General features: G+C 48.6%; 1 protein-coding gene across 1 annotated transcript in view; it reads left to right on the top strand.

The window, feature by feature from the left end:
• The window catches only part of AFG1L (AFG1 like ATPase), a 179,273-nt gene that overhangs the window by 145,047 nt on the left and 18,887 nt on the right, over positions 1-15,339 (top strand). The window contains exon 11 of the mRNA XM_063443531.1: positions 4,833-4,973. Within this exon, the coding sequence (XP_063299601.1) occupies positions 4,833-4,973 (141 nt within the window). The remainder of the gene's footprint in view (positions 1-4,832; positions 4,974-15,339) is intronic.

Below are 15,339 nucleotides of genomic sequence, written 5' to 3'. Positions count from 1 at the left end.
CGGCTCTCGCGAGACTTACAGTGTGAGCTGATAGAAGGAGCTGCACGGACGGCGCAGAGGAGGAGAGAGCTGACAGGAGCTGCAGAACAGGTAAGTACAGCTCTGCCAGCCCCCCCCTCCCCCCCACTGAACTGCCACTGGACCACCAGGGAAGGAGAGCCCCCCTCCCTGCCATATATCAAGCAGGGAGGGGGGACGAAAAAAAAAATATAAATAAAATAATAAAAAAAAGGGGTATAAGGACCACTATGGGAGGGGGGGGTATAAGGACCACTATGGGAGGGAGGGGGGTATAAGGACCGCTATGGGAGGGAGGGGGTGGGTTAAGGACCACTATGGGAGGGAGGGGGGTATAAGGACCGCTATGGGAGGGAGGGGGGGTATAAGGACCGCTATGGGAGGGAGGGGGGGTATAAGGACCACTATGGGAGGGAGGGGGGGGGTAAGGACCACTATGGGAGGGAGGGGGGGATAAGGACCACTATGGGAGGGAGGGGGGGTATAAGGACCACTATGGGAGGGAGGGGGGGTATAAGGACCACTATGGGAGGGAGGGGGGGGGATAAGGACCACTATTGGAGGGAGGGGGGTATAAGGACCACTATGGGAGGGAGGGGGGGTATAAGGACCACTATGGGAGGGGGGGGGTATAAGGACCACTATGGGAGGGAGGGGGGTATAAGGACCGCTATGGGAGGGAGGGGGTGGGTTAAGGACCACTATGGGAGGGAGGGGGGTATAAGGACCGCTATGGGAGGGAGGGGGGGTATAAGGACCGCTATGGGAGGGAGGGGGGGTATAAGGACCACTATGGGAGGGAGGGGGGGGGGGTAAGGACCACTATGGGAGGGAGGGGGGGATAAGGACCACTATGGGAGGGAGGGGGGGTATAAGGACCACTATGGGAGGGAGGGGGGGTATAAGGACCACTATGGGAGGGAGGGGGGTATAAGGACCACTATGGGAGGGAGGGGGGGATAAGGACCACTATGGGAGGGAGGGGGGGATAAGGACCACTTTTGGAGGGAGGGGGGTATAAGGACCGCTATGGGAGGGAGGGGGTGGGTTAAGGACCACTATGGGAGGGAGGGGGGGGGTAAGGACCGCTATGGGAGGGAGGGGGGGTATAAGGACCACTATGGGAGGGAGGGGGGGGGGGTAAGGACCACTATGGGAGGGAGGGGGGGATAAGGACCACTAGGGGAGGGAGGGGGGGTATAAGGACCACTATGGGAGGGAGGGGGGTATAAGGACCGCTATGGGAGGGAGTGGGTGGGTTAAGGACCACTATGGGAGGGAGGGGGGTATAAGGACCGCTATGGGAGGGAGGGGGGGTATAAGGACCCCTATGGGAGGGAGGGGGGGTATAAGGACCACTATGGGAGGGAGGGGGGGGTAAGGACCACTATGGGAGGGAGGGGGGGATAAGGACCACTATGGGAGGGAGGGGGGTATAAGGACCACTATGGGAGGGAGGGGGGTATAAGGACCACTATGGGAGGGAGGGGGGGATAAGGACCACTATTGGAGGGAGGGGGGTATAAGGACCACTATGGGAGGGAGGGGGGGTATAAGGACCACTATGGGAGGGGGGGGGTATAAGGACCACTATGGGAGGGAGGGGGTATAAGGACCGCTATGGGAGGGAGGGGGTGGGTTAAGGACCACTATGGGAGGGAGGGGGGTATAAGGACCGCTATGGGAGGGAGGGGGGGTATAAGGACCGCTATGGGAGGGAGGGGGGTATAAGGACCACTATGGGAGGGAGGGGGGGGTAAGGACCACTATGGGAGGGAGGGGGGGATAAGGACCACTATGGGAGGGAGGGGGGGTATAAGGACCACTATGGGAGGGAGGGGGGGTATAAGGACCACTATGGGAGGGAGGGGGGGATAAGGACCACTATGGGAGGGAGGGGGGGGATAAGGACCACTTTTGGAGGGAGGGGGGTATAAGGACCACTATGGGAGGGAGGGGGGGTATAAGGACCACTATGGGAGGGGGTGGGATAAGGACCACTATGGGAGGGAGGGGGGGTATAAGGACCATTATGGGAGGGAGGGGGGGGTATATGGACCACTATGGGAGGGATGGGGGGGATAAGGAACACTATGGGAGGGAGAAGGGGGATAAGGACCACTATGAGAGGGAGGGGGTGGGATAAGGACCACTATGGGAGGGGAGGGGGAAGTAAGGACCACTAGGGGAGGGGAGGGTAAGGACCACTAGGGGAGGGGTGAGTCAGGACCACTGGGGGGGGGAGTGAAGGAACACGGGGGTGGGGAGGTAAGGACCACTGAGGGAGGAGGAGGGGAAGTCAGGACATATGGGGGGGGGAGGGGGCGGCAAAATTTTTTTTGCCTACGGCGGCAAATATCCTTGCACCGGCCCTGCACACACTGCATTCACACACTGCATTCATGCACACACACACTGCATTCATGCACACACACACTGCACTCATACACACACTGCACTCATACACACACGCTGCACTCATACACACACACATACGCACACACTGCATTCATTATACACACACAGTAAATAAATATTCAATTAATATATTTTTTTTAGGATCTAATTTTATTTAGAAATTTACCAGTAGCTGCTGCATTTCCCACCCTAGTCTTATACTCGAGTCAATAAGTTTTCCCAGTTTTTTGGGATAAAATTAGGGGCCTCGGCTTATATTCGGGTCGGCTTATACTCGAGTATATACGGTATATAAAAAAATCTGCTACCTTTTCCAGTGTGTGTGTGTATATATATACATGCAGTGTGTGTATATGTATGTGTGTGTATAAATATATACATACTCCTTTGATGCAGTCTGATTGTTGTGCACAGGCAATGGCGGCACGCATACACACACACTGTAATTTGCTCCAACAATTGACTACAATTCACCACACACTGAATGAAGTTTTAGAAACTGTATCCCAACCCCTCATCCTGCCCACCTTTCATAAAATACTTCTCTTCCAGTCCCACCTCCCTAATACTTTTATTACCTAGCCTGTGATAGGACATTTCCTTCCCACACCTTAGAAACACTTCTGCCCCCCTGCCCTAACACCCTTTCCTCCTCTGCCCCAGTCATGTGAAGATCCTTTCCCACTCTGCTTACTCCCCATTTCATCCCCACACCACATATCCAAAGACCCTTTTCTACTCCTCTGTCTCACCTGCCCAAATGACCCTTTTATCCCTCAAAAATATGATTGTTTCCTCTCTGCAGCACCCACCCATTGAACATACACTTAATGTTTGATCTATGTTTTGGGATATTTAAATACAATTACATACCCAATGTAGAGAAAACTATGTGGCTATGATGATGTGTGAGGGGAAAAAAGATGTAAATATCAATTGCCAAATATAGTTTTCAGCTTTTCAGAATTTAAACTTTTCTATATGTGTTCGCAAATTTTTATTTTTATTTCTTTTAATGTACATTTTTGATCCATTACACCAAAAAAGATAATAACCGTTTGAACAGTAAAACCGAGCAGTAGCAATAAGACAGTGCACGATTATCCATGAGGTTACACTAGGCGGCTGCTCAGGTGTTAGACAGGGGCCCCAGAACCATGAATTTGTTTGGATACATTATCCATCCCTACGTGAAGAATGAAGGAGGGTCACAAACTGGAAACCTGCCTTGGCTCCTGCATGATCATAATCCTTCTCTGGTCAGAGAGTACAAATATACTGGGAATGAAATAACTTGTGCCAACAGAATCTAAAATACTTAACATAATAAAGGGGGAGAGGGGAAGACAATTCCTCCAAGAGGACAACACCCTATGGAAGAAGAGAGTATTGGACCCATAATGACCAAAGTTTGCATTATCATTGCAGTGAGTCATGTAGCTGGACTATGAAGTATTGTGAAGTTTGGTATTTGATGGCAGCATTGATTGGTTCCAATGCCGAGCTAGGCCTCTTTTTAAAAAAGCATTATTTAAGCTGCAGGCTTAGATAACACATTGTAAAATACAGCTTATATATGCAGGATATTAAGCTAAATAGAAAGTTGTTGAAAATTTACCACAGAATTACAAAATAGTCAAATACATCCCTATTTGGAAGTATTTAATTAGCTCGCTATATCAGGTGATGCCCTCACCCAATCAATGCCATCCAAATATGGATGAAATTGATATTGCTATTGTGGCAGAAACACTTTTGCATTAGTAATTCTTGCGAGCGGGGACTTTCACAGGAACCTACAATTTTGGTCAACCCATCTGAAAATGCTTTGACTAAGAACTGAGGGACAGCGCCTGCATCTTCATAGCACCATAGCCACTACAATGGCATATAGTAATTATGGTTCTTATACTTTCCCTTTAACCAATTCTTATCTTGTATTTTTTCTTTCTCTCAAATTAGAAGGAAATGATCTGCTTATGGAATACACATAAATTGAATTTTTCTTGCATGTTACTATTCATGCGAATAGAAATAATCTTTTTTTGTGCGTTTTTTATTTTTTAGTATTCTTCCCCTAATTTCTAATGTCCATGTATATATTTTAGCATTATATAATGCATTATACATATTTATATATAAATATATTGTGTATATACAAATGTTTTTTCTAAACCAAAGCTAATTTTATAAGTGATAAGATGATCTATGGATGTTTGTTTCCAACTCATAAGAGCACTGTATGTATAATATAGTGTAATACGTCAACCATTTTCCAATGACTGCCTTGTTAAAATATCTGTGAATTCATTCTGAATTGGATTTCTTACAAGATATGGTTTATTTTGCTCATAATTTAATAATATAATTTGCTGTTCCTTACATTTGTTTTGCAGCCTCTGGGTGCCAGTGACTATTTGGAAATGTGCAAGGTGTTTGATACAGTTATCATCCGTCACATTCCAATTCTTGATTTAACGAAGAGATCCCAAGCTCGACGTTTCATAACTCTTATTGATGCCTTCTACGATCATAAGGTATTACTTAACCCCTTAAGTACCAAGCTTCATGTGTTTGTTTTTTTACTTAAGGCCCATATCAATGTTTGCATTTTTGCTATGTGTGTAAGGAACCGCAATCTCCATCTTTCCCATATATTGCAACAACACATATTATATACCGTGTCTTTTTAAAGGACAAAAGATACCTGATGTTTCTTAGTACCAGCAGAGTTTAAATCCGTGCTGCTACTTTTATTGCATGATGATCCACGCCCTTCAATGGTCATTAAAGCCTTGCACAATGGCATAGACCAGGGGTAGGCAGCCTTTGGCGCTCTAGATGTTTTAGACTACATCTCCCATAATGCTCTTACAGCCAGGCTGCCTATCCCTGGCATAGACTGTTGTGTTGTCCTTAGGCGGTTAAAAAATATTTTAATGATAGTCTAAGCATGGCCACTCTAAACAACAAAACACATTTAGTTTATTGAAACATTTTTGGTTTAAAGATCATGTCCCTGTAGTCCAGTTGCTCAGTTCTATGACATTTAGGAGTTCAACCACATTGTCTATGCAGCCCTGCCACACCTCCCCTGGCTGTGATTAACACAACCTCTCTACATACTTCCTGAAAAATAGATTATTTTCTAGTATAATTTATTGCATAATGTTTATAGTGTTATCTCATGCTCTTTTAATTGGCTGCCTTCTGTGTGTGATTAATGTTAAATTAACAGAGCAAGACAACCTCTACATCATAGTTCCTGAAATTGATACCACACTTACCTGGATCCCAGGGTGCAACCAGGCCTGAGGTTGGCCAGTCCTCACAGTGTAATTTGCAGAACAATAATGATAGTCCAGGCACTCAAGTTAAATCCAGTGAGCAGATTAATTGAAGCAGATGAAAAACAAAGTTTCGGCCCACAACAGGGCATTTGTCAAGCTAACCACAAGCCAATTAATATCCTTTATAAAGGGTAATTAATTCAACACAGTGTATATCAAAACATAGATAATCGATCACACATCACATGTTAATAAAGCATACCAATAAAACATAAAAATAATTTTAAAAAAACACCATCAAGTGCACAAGTGTCACATACATTATCGTCTACCAATTTAAAATATGCCACATCGGGGGCGGAGCCAGCAGGGTAACGAAGCGGTCGCAACTCTTGAAGCTCCGGCTCTAACACACTTTAATGAGGCATTTTATGGTGGAATCCAAGGTTCAAAGACCCCACAAACGTAACTACAGCCGGCAGACACACTATGGGCCGCAAATCAAAAAAAGTAAAAGCGGACAAAAGCAGGCCGCATGGTCCAAAATGGCACTGGCCGGCGACCTCACCTCCTACTCCTCGGAGGAGTTTGCCTCGGACATCCGAAGGACCAGCCTTTGGGCCCATGTCGGACCGCAAAACGGTACCACAGAAAACCGGGGACCTGGTTACTGCGGACCAACTTAAAAGATGCTGGCAGAAATCCGCAAAGACCTGGCGACAGACATGGCCTGCTACAAAGAGGCCATTGAAGGGGCCGCGTCTAAAATCTCACAACTGGAGGCCTGCTCAAGCACCCACGACACCAGACTCATCAAGGTGGAACAGCAGGTAGCAGACCTGGCACAGCAGCAACTCGCCACATCAGAACGGCTTGATGCTATAGAGGATCAGAGAAGGCGCTACAATCTGAAAGTCCGGGGGATACCTGAGTCGGTTGACATCGCTGACCTACCCCACTACAATAGGTGCTTCATTGGAGGCTTGCTCCCACCAAAGCATGTGAAATCCTTGAACCTGGATGTTAGGTTCCGGCTACCAAAGCCAGCCAGAGCATCAGCATCGACAACTGCAGACCTCATTGTCCGATTTCAGAGCCTCTCAGACAAAGCCTCACTCCTACCGGCTCTGTGAGGGAAAACTCCCATACCGTTCGAGGGCTCCTCATTTACAGTCTTCCCAGACCTCACATCATTACAACCTCTCCTGCAGCAGCTTCGCACCAAGGAAATCCCCTATAGATGGGGAACACCACGAGCTGTAATGTTCACACATAATGGGACTGCCAACAGAGCACAGGGATATCAGGAGCTGGACCGCATCTACTATCAATGGGCATACTGCAGGCCTCACCGCCAACTGGAACGGGCCTGTCCCGGGTGAACCCGGCAACCGTACGGGAATTTACCCCGAGAGGGAACCAAAGAGCCTCGCCTAACAGACCACCCACTTGAGGAAGCAGAGGCTGAACCACCTAAGGGGACTCTGTATTCCACCATCATCACATACCAAGTCTACCACAGTTAGAGAAAGTTTAGTTTTATGTATGTTCTTCATTTTTCCTTTTTAATGTTACTTTTTTATTTATTTTTTTCCTTTTCTTCTTCTTGTTTCACTCTCCCTAATTTACTTGCAAAGGCTGGTAGCCTAAATATGCTGTAGTTTCCTAAGCAAGCACTACAAGCAAACAGGAAGGGGCAGTTTTCCCACTTAGTACCTGCTACCAAACACACCTCATAACCGAGTTATCCCTCTCAATTGCCAATCCCTACCCCCCACTCCTCTCCTCCCCCCTCTGTGGGTATCACCTAAACTGACTCACACTTTTCTCACATCCACAAGGGGCTCACTGGCTGATTTCTGTTACTATGACTTTCATAATGTACTTACATAAAACAAAATGTGCTATGTTACTGGATGCCTACAAATGTTTCTATTGTTGATAGTTAAGCTAGCAACAGCTGTTGGGGCATTGCTTGCATGTCTGTACCCTAAATGCACGATTAAATAAAGAATTTAAAAAAAAAATTCCACATCAACCATTTTTTCTCAACCCCATCACCTATTTTTTCCCCCCTACTCTCGCACACAAGATGATCTTTAGCTTAGCATATCTAGCAGTGACCCTCTGAATAACCCTGCTGTATATGGAAAAATAAAAAAATACAGTTGTTTATATCACTATCCCAATTGGCATAGGCATATACTAGGGGAAAAAATCTACTGTGATTAAAATGTATAGAAACAACACAACGGGGTAGTAAAATCTACACACTAAAATGCATTTATAGGATGTAGAAAAGTAAAAGCACATCACAAAGTGCCATTTGTTACCAGCAATGGAAATGTAAAGTTGTCCCTTTGCCACCGAGTTGCTGGATAGCCAACCTCCATCACTGTGACATCCTGGAACGGCCCTAACAAAACTGACAGTGCAGCCGAAAGCAATACACATGGTACATGATTGTGAAGGTCACGCTGTAACTCTGTATAGACCTGCCATTCAGATTTCATCCTCTGTGGTACTTTATCAAAAGCACATCTGAATATAGTTAATGGGACACTCCAAACAACCACAAAAGACTAGTTTCCATGGTTGTTGGTATCTATCACCAAAAGGATGCTAATCATTAAAATGTTTGAGAGTACTGATCCTCACTACACTTGTCCACATGTCTTGTCTTACATTATCTTGGTTGTGTGCTTCAAGTTATATTCATCTTGGAAGGTGAACCATCAGATCTGTCTGAGGTGCCGAGCACTCTGAACTAGGTTTTCATTAAAGATATTCGCTTTCCCTCAAGAAGCATTTCATGTGTAATCAGCTTCACATTCTTGATTTTGTTTTAAATGTAACTATGTGCCCCTTACACAGATCACGGTATGGGCCCCCATGGCCTGACCATGAGTATGCCTACAAGGCCCGCCCATAAGCCTGATGCCTACAAAGCCCGCCCATGAGTTCGCTCACAGAGAGTGGAGTGTATGTGTGTAGAGGATGTAATGTGTGTGTGTTCTTATGGAATGTAATGTATAGGGATACCAGTTTGTGTAAGGGATGTAGTGGGTGTGTATAGGGGATGCAGTGTCTGTTTGTGTGTAAAGAATGCATTGTGTTGCAATGTGTTTTGGAGTGAGTGTGTGTGTATGTGTGTGTAAGGGATGCATTGTGTGTTTCTGTGTATGTAATGTAATGCAGTGTGTGTGTGTGTCTGTGTCTGTAAGGGGTGCATTGAGTATGTGTAAGAGATGCATTAAGAGAAGCAGTGTGTGTGTGTAAGGGCTGCATTGTGTGTGTGTTTGTGAGGTATGCATTGTGTGTCTGTAAGGGATGCATTGTGTGTGTGTAATGGATGCATTGTGTGTTTCTGTATGTGTAAGGGAAGAATGGTGTGTTTCTGTGTGAGTGTAGGATGCATTGTATGTTTCAGTGTATGTGAGAGAATAGGGATGCATTCTGTGCATGTGTATTTCTGTATATGTGTAAGGATGCATTGTGTATGTGTGTAGTGTGAAAGAGAGGGTTTGTGGGGTAGGATAGGGGCTGAGAGGGGAGCAGCTATTTCTTTTTATTATTATATTAATTTTGTTAATATAATTTTTTATTTTTTATTTAGGTTTTGTGCCCTTTAGTGTATCTCTTACAAACCCCTTGTGTGTCTCTTATCCCCCCCCCCCTTTGTATGTCTCCTACATCCTCCCAACCCCTTTGCGTGCCTTCCTTCCCCAAGCCCCTTTGTGTCTTACTCTTCACAGCTCCTTGGTGTGTCTCTTTTCCCCTCAGGTCCCTCTATGTGTCTTCCTCACAAGCAAGACTGTGTGTCTCTCTCCTGAGCCCCTCTATCTGTCGCTGTCTCCCCTACCAGCCCTTCTGTTCTTCTCATTCATCCCTTCCTGAGCTTTTCTGTGTGTATTACACTCCCCCCGTCCCTTAATGATCTCTTCCATTTCCCCCGTCCCTTAGTGGTCTCAACTCCACTTCTTCCCCTGCCCCTTAGAGGTCTCCCATCCTGTCCCTTAGAACTCTCCTGTCCCTTAGTGATGTCCCCTTCCCTCCTGTCCCTTAGTGCTCTCCCATCCCCTCCTGTCCCTTAGTGCTTTCCTATCCCTTATTGCTTTCCCATCCCTTAATGATCTCCCCACCTTTCTCTTCATGCACTTCACTGCCCTTCTGTCCCTTAGTGAGCTCCCCTTACCTCCTGTCCCTTAGTGCTCTCCCCTGCCTCCTCCTGTCCTTTGTGCTCTCCCCTGTACCACCTACCCATAGTGCTATCCCCTGTACCCCCTACCCATAGTGCTCTCCCCTGTACCCCCTACCCATAGTGCTCTCCCCTGCCCCCCTTCCCATAGTGTTCTCCCTCCTCCTGTCCCTTAGAGTTCTCCCCCATCTTTCCCTTGTGGTCTCTCCTCCCCCCCCCATCTTTCCCTTAGTGGTTTCTCCTCCCCTCCCCCCCCCCCCCCCTCTTTCACTTAGTGGTCTCCCCCCTCCCCATCTTTCCCTTAGTGGTTTCTCCTCCCCCCTCCCCCATCTTTCACTTAGTGGTCTCCTCCCCCCCTCCAGTGTCCCTTAGTGATCTCCCCTTACCACCTGTCTCTTCATGCACTTCACTGCCCTCCTGTCCCTTAGTGAGCTCCCCTTACCCCCTTACCTCCTGTCCCTTAGTGAGCTCCCCTTACCCCCTTACCTCCTGTCCCTTAGTGCTCTCCCCTGCCTCCTCCTGTCCCTTCTGCTCTCCCCTGCTCCCCTTTCCCATAGTACTCTCCCCTGCCCCTTTTCCCATAGTGTTCTCCCTCCTCCTGTCCCTTAGAGTTCTCCCCCATCTTTCCCTTAGTGGCTTTTTTTGCCGCCCCCTGGAAAATGCCGCCCAAGGCAAATGCCGTGTTTGCCTCGCGGCTAATACGTCCCTGATTCCACCATCATCACATACCAAGTCTACCACAGTTAGAGAAAGTTTAATTTTATGTATGTCCTTTTTTCTGCTGCTTTTTTTTTTCTTTTTCTTCTTCTTGTTTCACTCTCCCTAATTTACTTGCAAAGGCTGGTAGCCTAAATATGCTGTCACCCCAAGCAGTTTCCTAAGCAAGCACTACAAGCAAACAGGAAGGGGAAGTACCATGTGTATTGCTTTCTCCGACCCCCCCTCCCGACCCCCCAGTGTCCCTTAGTGGTCTTTCCTCCCTCCCCCTCTCCCCCTGTGTCCCTTAGTGGTCTTTCCTCCCTCCCCCTCTCCCCCAGTGTCCCTTAGACCTTAGTGGTCTCTCCTCCCCTCCAGTGTCCCTTAGTGGTCTCTCCTCCTCTCCCTCCCCCCCTGTGTCCCATAATGGTGTGTCATCACCCCCCAAGTGTCCCTGTGCGCTTCCCTTCTGCCGGGTCACTCGAAACTTGCGCCAACCAGACCGGTGCGCCATAGGCGACTGCCTAAGTCGATTATAGGACACGTAGGCTCTGGTCTTTGGAAAGGTTTTAAGAGTTCTTTCAGATCTCTCTTTCTTTCTCACTCTCTCTCTTGATTGGCCATACAAGCGCATCTTGTCCACAGTGTTATTACTTATTGCAGAAACGGCCGAGCCTGGGAATGTGCAGCATATGAAGGAACTTCAGAACTTGTACAACTCCAAACAGATAACGCTTTCAAACAGATAACGATAAATAATTAAGTGCATATATATTTTCATTTGGGGTATATCTGCCAAAGAGTTATTTGAAAAATATCTATATTTGTGCAGTGGAGTATCCCTATAAATGTTTGGTGGTTTAACAAAAGAATGGAACAGCTTCACCCTGGAGTGCACGCAGCATTCACTCTCTTGATGTCTTGATTTTGATTCACCAAATTATAGAGTGCATGGGTTTAAACACACTATCCCAAAAGCACTGTGCTTAGCGAAATAGCTCCGTCTTGAGATGCCCATTTGTGCATATGCATGCAGCACACCAGAGGCGGCTCTAGACTTTATAAGGCCTTAGGCGAAACGCAAACAGGAGGCCCCACTAACAAAAAAAAGTGTCACATATACACATTGATGCACTGTCTACCTGTGTATGTGCCTGAGAGTGTGTCTGACAGAGAATATCCTTGTGTGTGTGAATGTATGTCTCTGAACATGTTTGCGTTTTTGTCTGAGACCCTATGTGTATGGGGTAGCTGCTTGAAGTGTGTTGTGTGTATGGGGGGGGGGGAGAGGCGGGTGATGGTGAGAGGGGGGGTGATGGTGAGAGGGAGCGGGAGGAGCGGGGGGTTGATGGTGAGAGGGAGCGGGGGGTTGATGGTGAGAGGGAGCGGGGGGTAATGGTAATGTGAGAGTGAGGGGGGGGGGTAATGTGAGAGTGAGAGGGGGGTAATGTGATAGTGAGAGGGGGTGAGGCTGAGGGTGGTGGGAGGGTGATGCTGAGGGTGGTGGTGGGGGGTGATGCTGAGGGTGGTGGGGGGGTGATGCTGAGGGTGGTGGGGGTGATGCTGAGGGTGGTGGGGGTGATGCTGAGGGTGGTGGGTGGTGAGGGGTGATGCTGAGGGTGGTGAGGGGGGTGATGCTGAAGGTGGTGAGGGGTGAGGCTGAGGGTGGTGGGGGGTGATGCTGAGGGTGGTGGGTGGTGAGGGGTGATGCTGAGGGTGGTGATGCTGAAGGTGGTGGGGTGAGGCTGAGGGTGGTGGGGGTTGAGGCTGGTGGGGGGAGGTGATGCTGAGGGTGGTGGGGGGGTGATGCTGAGGGTGGTGGGGGTGATGCTGAGGGTGGTGGGTGGTGATGCTGAGGGTGGTGGGTGGTGACGGGTGATGCTGAAGGTGGTGGGGGTGATGCTGAGGGTGGTGGGGTGATGGTGAGGCTGAGGGTGGTGGGGTGATGGTGAGGCTGAGGGTGGTGGGTTGATGGTGAGGCTGAGGGTGGTGGGGGTGAGGCTGAGGGTGGTGGGGGGTGAGGGTGGTGGGGGTGGGGCTGAGGGGAGTGATGCTGAGGTGGGTGGGGGGTGAGGCTGAGGCGGGTGGGGGGTGAGGCTGAGGGGGGCTGGGGGTGGTGGTGGGGGCTAGGGGTGGTGAGGCTGAGGGTGGTGGGGGGGTGAGGCTGAGGGTGGTGGGGGCTAGGGGTAGTGAGGCTGAGGGTGGTGGGAGGTGAGGCTGAGGGTGGTGGGGGGTGAGGCTGAGGGGGGTGGGGGGTGAGGCTAAGGGGGGTGGGGGTGAGGCTGAGGGGGGTGATGCTGAGGGTGGTGGGGGCTAGGGGTGGTGAGGCTGAGGATGGTGGGGGTGATGGTGAGGGTGGTGGTGAGGCTGAGGGTGGTGGGGGGTGATGGTGAGGGTGGTGGGGGCTAGGGGTAGTGAGGCTGAGGGTGGTGGGGGTGAGGCTGAGGGGGGCTGGGGGTGATGGTGAGGGTGGTGGGGGTGATGGTGAGGGTGGTGGGGGCTAGGGGTGGTGAGGCTGAGGGTGGTGGGGGTGATGGTGGTGGGGGGTGGTGAGGCTGGGGGTAAGGCTGAGTGTGGTGATGGTGACTGGGGGGGTGAGGCAGAGTGTTGTGTGGAGTGATGGTGAGCCTACCTTGATTTCCCTGGTGGTCCAGTGGGCTCCCTGGTGGTCCGGTGGGCACAGCTCCCGGTCTGCAGCTCCGCAGAGCTGCAGACCGTGTAGTCTCGCGAGATTTCAGAGCGTTGCCGTGGTAACCCGCGGCAACGCTCTGATTGGCCACTTCTCGCGAGTCACATGGTCTGCAGCTCTGCACACTGCGGAGCTGCAGACCAGTGTCTGCGATGGTGCCAGGAGGGGCCTCGCACCCGGCGGCATACCGGGCAAGCCGCCGGGCCCCCTCCTGGTGTCAGGTCCTCGGTCACTGCCCGAGGACCTGACACACTCTGCCCACAGGTGGTTTAGGCGGCTGCGAGGCCCCCGCCAGCGCGAGGCCTTAGGCGGCCGCCTAAACCGCCTAATTAGAGTGCCGCCTCTGCAGCACACTGTTCCCAGATATTTGGTGTTATGAAAAACGTGCATAATCCCTCAAGCCCAGGTTCCAAGATCAGTAAATCCAGCAATAGCACTCCAACAAAAACGGATCACCAGTAATTCAAAGTATGTATACTATAAAGGCGATTATTCTCCGGTTTGGGGGACTAAAATCCAACAGCAAGTACCATAAGCGGGAATAATGGATTTCCAATACAAATTTGAAGCACAGCTTTGTAAATAAGTATATACAAAGCCCTCTCCTGATGTCCTTCTGAGATCTGTTTAACAAATTACCCAGACAAAAGAGAAATACATAATGCATGTGCTATAAGGATGGCATAAATATAGAGAAACAAAGCAGATGATATGATATAAAATAAAAAAATTATTACGACTTTGTTTCTAATTTACCTTCTTAACTGCTATTCTTTTAACCCCTTAAGGACCAAACTTCTGGAATAAAAGGGAATCATGACATGTCACGCATGTCATGTGTCCTTAAGGGGTTAAAGGCCTTTTAAATTCCTTACCGCCACCATCTTCTCATTTTGCCTAGAAGGCACAAGTCTATTTTCCTTGTATGCATTGCAGTCACCTAGGAATATATAGCCTGATTAATAAGTTAATGGCAGTAAAAGTTGGCATTTGGTAAGAATTAAAAGGAGGGGTGGTGTTTTTCTTCAGGTTGAGGATGACAAAAACCTAGTTTACTTTAAAGGTATTCTGTAGTGTTAGGAATACAAATGTGTTAGAAATAAAAATTGAATGGGGTGTCATTTAAGGGACTCAGAGTCCTGACATAGTAGGAGGCCCAGCGGCTTGCCCTGTGTGCCGACAGGTGCGAGGCCCCTCCCGTCTGCCCAGGGAGAGAGCCAACACAGTCTGCAGCTCTGCCGGGTGTGAGCTGCAGACTGTGCTGTATCTTGCTACCTCTGGCCAATCAGAGCGTTGCTGCAGGTTACCACGGCAATGTTCTGACTTCTCAGGCCCTGTCACCCCCTCCCTCATTCACTGTCACCAGTCACCCCCTCCCTGATTCACTGTCAACCATCACCCCCTCCCTGATTCACTGTCACCAGTCACCACCTCCCTCGGTTACTGTCACCAATCACCCCCTCCCTAAGTCACTCTGTCACCCCCTCCCTCCCTCAGTCACTCTGTCACCCCCTCCCTCACTCTGTCACCAGTCACCCCTTCTGGGGTGGGAATCAACTCCACTGCATTGAACTTATTTTTGTAAACTCATCAAACTACAATTGATTGAATGAAACACCTGGTGTAATTTTACAAAGGCTGATACTTTTATTATATTTTTACATTTGATTCGTTCAGCACAGCTTAACAGAATCTTTGTTCAAATCTAGATTTTACTTTACCATAAGTGAGCTTATTTTTACTCTAAGGGTTACTACGCATAATAATCACTACTGCATATTGTAGTGATTATGCTACAAGAAGTATTTTTGTGCTGTCTTTTCATTTTCTGTCCAACCTTCATAAATACTGGGGTCTGGTTTTCTGCAGATGCTCAGATAATGTTCTATTATGTTCTAACGCATCCAAAACTGGTTAACCTTGGATGGCAATGATAGACCTTAGGCAACCAAAGACGGGAAGCTGTTGTGGTTATGGTGCTTACAGTGTCCCTTTAACCTATATTTTCTTTCTAGTATTTTCTCTCTCAT

Source organism: Pelobates fuscus, chromosome 2 (assembly GCF_036172605.1).
Source record: "Pelobates fuscus isolate aPelFus1 chromosome 2, aPelFus1.pri, whole genome shotgun sequence".
In the NCBI taxonomy this organism is placed as follows: Eukaryota; Metazoa; Chordata; class Amphibia; order Anura; family Pelobatidae; genus Pelobates; species Pelobates fuscus.
This window is presented reverse-complemented; position numbering and strand designations above follow the sequence as displayed.